This window comes from Dermacentor albipictus, chromosome 4 (genome assembly GCF_038994185.2).
Source record: "Dermacentor albipictus isolate Rhodes 1998 colony chromosome 4, USDA_Dalb.pri_finalv2, whole genome shotgun sequence".
NCBI lineage: Eukaryota > Metazoa > Arthropoda > Arachnida > Ixodida > Ixodidae > Dermacentor > Dermacentor albipictus.
In genome coordinates this window covers 67,799,787-67,805,786 of record NC_091824.1, presented here as the reverse complement: position 1 = coordinate 67,805,786, position 6,000 = coordinate 67,799,787, and the positions used below count along the sequence as shown (strand labels likewise).

Here is a 6,000-nt window from a genome sequence, read left to right as displayed (position 1 = left end):
AGTTAGAACTCAGGCTCGAGCTTGCGCGGACAGAGGAGCGCGCGGATAACAGTGCCTGGCGCGAGTGAGAGCGAAGGTGACGTGGCGTCGCGGCGATGCCCTTTCCCGTCAGATAACACCTGGCACGCCATCGATTTAGCAAGTGTTCCCTTTATGCTCTGCTCTGTCGAGGCCCGCTCGTCACGTGGTATCGCAGCTAATTGGAATTTACCTACCGTTACGCTCCTACAGAAGACAGACGCCGGATTCTTCGCTCAATGGGTCATTTGACGCTTTCGCATAAAAAAAAAAGCTCAGTGCCTTTCCATTTTGTGAAGAAGGATGACGAGCGAAACTTTATGTGGGCCAATTAATGGCGAACTGCACCTCTGCCGCGAAGCTGCTCGCTATTGCACTATCGTCGGGATCGGCACACATATGGGGAGTACTTAACGCCTGCTTCACCTCCGCCACAGGTCAGCGCGGTGCTGCACTATCTTCGGGATCGGCCCACGTATGAAAAATTGTTGGGCTACGCGTGGGCGTGATCCGACAGCCCTTAGCCATGCACAGCTTTGTTGTCAAAAACAGAAAAAAAAGGATTATCCTCTGCGAATTACGTTCTTAGTTTTGCCTGGTGCGACGCTAGACACGTGTATGAAAATTTCGCAGTGTGCAAATTGCTATATTGTATTATATACATACTTAGCATTGTTAGCGAAGAACCATGGACACACCCTTTTAACTTACGTCTACACCACGAAATACTTGAGTAGCCAAATACAAAAATAATCAAAACGCGCAAGTCACGAGAAAAGAGGTGAAGCAACTTTACACTGAAATTGCAAAAGCATAGCCGGTGAAAGATCTCACTGCGTTCTTGTGAGGCCACATACGCCAGCGCCCTCTTCTCAATTGATACTTCGAATGACTGAGCAGCGACATCGCGTGACAACATCGAGCATGGCGTCTTTTTTTCGCTGTTGTGATGACAGCTCTCTTGTTCGCACAGCTTACTCGTTTTGCGCGCCTGTGTCATCTCAGTTCAACTCTCTCTCAAACCAGGTGTCGACAAACAAAGGCGCCCTGAAACCATGCTCAAGGGTCGCTCAACGTCACAAGCAATGGAGAGAGATTTAGTATTGCAATTAAGCATCCAGTAACAATCGTTTACTTTGTTTCATCCCTCTATCCAGCTACCTATCCGTCCGTCCACCTGACTTTCTATATATCTGTCTGTGTGTTTGTGTCTTTTGTGGTGGTTCCACAACGGGGAACGAAATGAATTTAACTCGACGCTGACACACCTGTTTATATATGCTCCGGGAAGGCAGAGAGCAGATTCATTAAATATAAATTGAAAGTGTCGGAGCTATGTAGCCACCCATGAAGGTTCCGTGTAGCAGACCCTTACAGGAGACACCGACAGCGAAAACGATTTGGACGTGATTACTGCGTTTCGCGACGCTTTTATGGTATCTCGCCGGCACAACGTGTGTGAAAAGGCCCGATCGTAACTTCGTCCGTCAGTATATGTAATAGTGAGAACGTCACGCGGTCACGCGGGCGCTTTTAAGAGCAGCGTACCTTTTGATGACACGGACGTGCTTGCCTGTACACAGCGCACCGGTCAATTAACCACTGACGCTTCACCTCGGCTAAATTGCTTCACACGCGAGGTGTCATTAGAGACATGTCACGTGCTTTTCACGCTCTGATTAAAGTAACTCCCCCTGTTCTGCGTCAAAACAAGGCCACGAGGTTAGCTGTGCTACAAATGCGACATTAGTCGCTTCTGTATTTTGCTTTATTCAGTAGTGCAACGCACACGGAGTTCTTATTGTTGTTAGGCCGCACATGTGGACACTTCGCAAAAGCTGCACGCCGTGTAGCGGAACGTACATTCCAGCTTTCTCAATTAATGCATCGCTGATAGGAGAAAACTTTCTTTCTGAGCGCCAGTGGTGTGCGAGAAAACAAACCACATATTAAACAGCACACAGCGTAAGCACCCAGAATAATTGTGTGAACGTGGCGTGAGGAAACACTCCGACCACAATTAAGAGCATTGCTCACCAATACCCTTCACTGTGGCATATGGCAACCATTAGCCAAAGAACTTCTCTGCGGTTCTTAAGAGATAACTGTAGCGTGTTTAGGGCTCTGCGAAAAGGTTGAGACGCCGAAATAGCGTGCTTTGACATATACGATGTAGGGTTTTGTGCAATGGCACAAAACCCTACATCGGATGGGAATTACAGATGGCATGGCTGCTTCGCGCCCTAGACAACGCATATGACCACGCGCCTTCAAAGGTAGACCCAGTGCGCACACCGAATTTGTTCCCAGAAGGAGAATTAGGAATAAATTGCAACACCATGACGGCTTGCACTAGTCGGCACATACTCGACAGGGGAGCAGTTACCGGCGCGCTCGATTGGCCTACTCCGTGCCGACGTCGCCAGCCGCGGGGCGCGGCCACGTTTTTGGTGACGTCAAAATGACAACACGCTCTTGCCAATCATCGTGCAACCAAGCACGTCGTCTGCTAGGCGCCGAACCCGACGGGAGTGGAACGATCATACGCTTGTTACGAGACCGGCTTCGCATGGCGCGTCTGGTGGATTGGATCCAACCGACTGCTGCGGAACGGCGGGTTCGGATCCAATCCATAGTTAAATTCCAGAAAATGGCGCTTGCGTTGGGAACTTAGCGTGTTGCTCTAGCGTTGCTCGAGGAGAATGGAGAGCGGGTGGCGGTGCAAAACGCGTTTGAGGAAATGGCAGAAAGCGAATTCCGGTGTCCCTTTTGTTTCTCGAAATAAATAGTGCGTTGGCTGTACAGAGAAATCGACCCTATCATCAGTGCCAGCGAGCCAGTGGAATGTTGTTACTGCCTCTTGAAAAGTGTGCCACTGTTCCCGTCGTTTCTTTTTTTCTTTCTTCTTCTAGCTTTGCGCGACACCAGCTAGGGACGACGTAGAGAAACTAATAGTTATAAATTGCAGTAGGCACATTTACTACTATTTGAAAGCGCGTTTGGGCATGAGAAGAAAAAAAATACATTCTTTTAGATAAAGATTTCATTCATTTGGAAGACAAGAAACATTTCGTATTGTAGTATACTGTCTGCAAGCAGACGACAAACGGGGGGAGTAAACGGGGAGTTCACCGCTTGCCAAATGGCTGCTCTCTCCACCCCGTTCTCAGAAATTTTGCATACAGCCACTTTGTGACGTTGCAGCAACAAAACAGAACGCGTATCGAACAAAGATCTCCGATCGCGCCCCAGCCGGCTGGAACGATCGCCGGTGACACTACCAAGGCGCACTCACACAATATTTCAGAGGTGATAATTGTGCGCGGGAGCGCGCCGTTTCAACCGTTCTGCCTTAGTGGGAGCAAATAGCGGAAGCATCGGCGGCGGTCGCTGTTCACTTTTTTCAATCACTATGATGGCGCGTCTCCTCGTTTCGGTACGGCCAGCGAGCGGCTGTAATTAGGAGATCGTTACGGGCCTTCAACCATGGGTCGAATATTGAGAACAGCGAAGCTTCTTTTACGCAGCGAGACCATGAGGTAACGCGTTTCCATATTTATTTATTTATTTGTGTATTTACTTATTTATTTATTTATTTATTTAGTTATTTATTTATTTATTTATTTATTTATTTATTTATTTATTTATTTATTTATTTATTTATTTATTTATTTATTTATTTATTTATTATACCCTCAAGGTACGGTTGTACATTGCAGATGGGAGGGACAAGGTAAATGCAGAGGCAAATCACAATAGTTGATTATAGAAAAAAAATTATAAGTGGCGTGGCATGTTGCTTTGTACTACAAAACAGCGGCGATGACGCTAGAAACCCTGACATGATTGCGCCAAACGTTAGGCCGTTCACATGGCATCGCACGCGAGATCAACCTGTTGCACGGTTGTGCTCCGACGAATGCAGCCACGGACTGTGAGCACCGTCAGCCATTCCAGCCGAACCAAGCGCAGCGTCCTTTGGCCGGCGGGCAAAACTGTGACGTCACTCCGTGCCGGCAATGGCAATTCGCGGCACCCCGTAGAAGCACGACAGTTCCCTTAACTGTTTTCGCCTGCTGCAAGCATTCGCTTTGAAAACTATTTGGCGCCATCGCTTTTGTTACGTGTTGCGAATGTGCGAAGGCTTAACGTAAGATGTCGAAAAAGTGTTGTGTGCTAGCCTGTTCTGCGAAATACCCAAGTGGAAGAAGGTACCCGTCATTTCGTTTCGTAAAGCTCAAAGAACTCGGAAGAAATGGGCACAGTGAAATCCTCGGAAGGACATTGCGCCAACGCTTTCGACAACGGTAAGGTTCCTTCTGCGATGGAACACCCTTCGGGCCTGTATTCCTTCTCGATGCTCGTGATACTAGTCTTTAACGTATAGCGTCGGAAACGGGGCGCATAAATATAGAACAGGAGTACGAAATGAAAGGTCTAGCATCATATGACATGACATCAAAAACGCTACGACGAAGACAGTGGTGTGAACTGGAGGATTATGTGTCAGAAAACTGGCGGCGTACTTGCTCCGACGCACACCGTTGATTTCAGATTTTTATGCTTGTAGCAAAAGGCCTTCTAGACTCATCCGTGGACAGGTACTTCTGCAGGTCTTTTGATGCTCTGAAGCCGTGTATGCTGGTTGCTATTGCGACAATTTCGCTTAAAGAGTGGCGAACAGAGACGTCTACAGATGAAAAAAAGCTTTGTTGTAGATGAAGATCAGACCGCACCGCGCAACAACGTTCATTCAGTAACAACGCAGTTAGGGCACGGGGGCCCGAAAGGCTGCTGTCAAAAATATTGTATCGCATGAGAACTGCACGCCTTCCTTTAAAGTGCGGAGTCAAAGTGAACATGTTAGATGGCTGATATGTCATCAGACGCCATGCTACAGCACTGACAAACCCCACACTACTATTTTATTGCGCTACGCAAGAACGACTTTGCGCTTTTTGCACGGGATCAAAAGTTGGAAAAGAAAGCACTCGTGTTTAACCATATAGTCTATGTTGTTCCCATATTTACGTTCGGGTACGCGGACGTTACGGGCTATCTCCAACATCGCATAAAGTTTGCATTGATGTGGGCAAGCTTTCATCGGTATATTGAGTAACTCATAATCATGGCCATAAACATGTGCTGTCGGCGTTAAACGTTTCGGGGGATGTGGTTTCCGTTTTGCCTGCATGCAGGAAAACAGTATAGAACTACGTTGGTCACCTGTATACCACAACTGGTAGAAAATGTGTATGCCGGAGCTGTGTTCTTCATGTTTGGGAAACAAGCCTGTTCTCAGACCCCACGCCTCGCAAACTTTTGACGCCGACTGTATCAGCTATCGCTTTCAATACCTGTGCACGGTACATGCCGGATCGACCTACCTATTTAGTTAAGCTAGTGGCGCTGCCGTGTGACGCGTTTGAGCAAGATACGCCAATTGCCGTTTTTTCGGTGGTCCGCCGTCTTCGGATGCGGTCACCTATAGTGCATCGTGAAGCGATAACAGATTGGCCCGCCGAGCAGACGGGCAGCTCCATGACGAAGCATGCTGCGCTAAGCACGGGAGGTTGCTTCTTTTGTGAGCCAAGTGGATTATCGATTTATGGTAGAGAATCATCCCATGCGAAGAAAGCCCAAGATAAAAAGCACGGGATAGAAGTGCATTGCTCGAATGGTAATGCCCTCCAGATTTTTCTATGGCCTCATTACGCACATCGCTTCACACTACCTAGAGCGCATATATGTCCACGCCACCGCGCAGAGCACTCCAGCCATAGTCGGCGCGTGGAATTCATAGTTGAAGCAACAGTACACAGTATTTTGTAAATCCCGGGAACGTTGATTTTTTGGGCAAGGGGGGTGGGGGTGGAACCAACTTCTAGATTATGCAAATGAAATAGGCAACTACTCACGTGGCTTGTCCACATAAAGAAAAGTTATACCGGGAGGTAAATGAAGCACATCGGAGCATCTCTT

At 47.8% G+C, this 6,000-nt stretch overlaps 1 protein-coding gene across 4 annotated transcripts in view; it reads left to right on the top strand.

The window, feature by feature from the left end:
• Window positions 1–3,907: 3,907 nt before the first annotated feature.
• The window catches only part of LOC135902081 (uncharacterized), a 651,905-nt gene continuing 649,812 nt past the window's right edge, over window positions 3,908–6,000 (top strand). For all 4 annotated transcript variants that reach the window (XR_011513945.1, XR_011513944.1, XM_070537064.1 and 1 more), the window contains exon 1: window positions 3,908–4,325. Coding sequence is in view for 2 of the 4 variants with exons in the window: in XM_070537064.1 (XP_070393165.1) it covers window positions 4,274–4,325 (52 nt within the window). In the remaining 2 variants the exon portion in view is untranslated. The remainder of the gene's footprint in view (window positions 4,326–6,000) is intronic.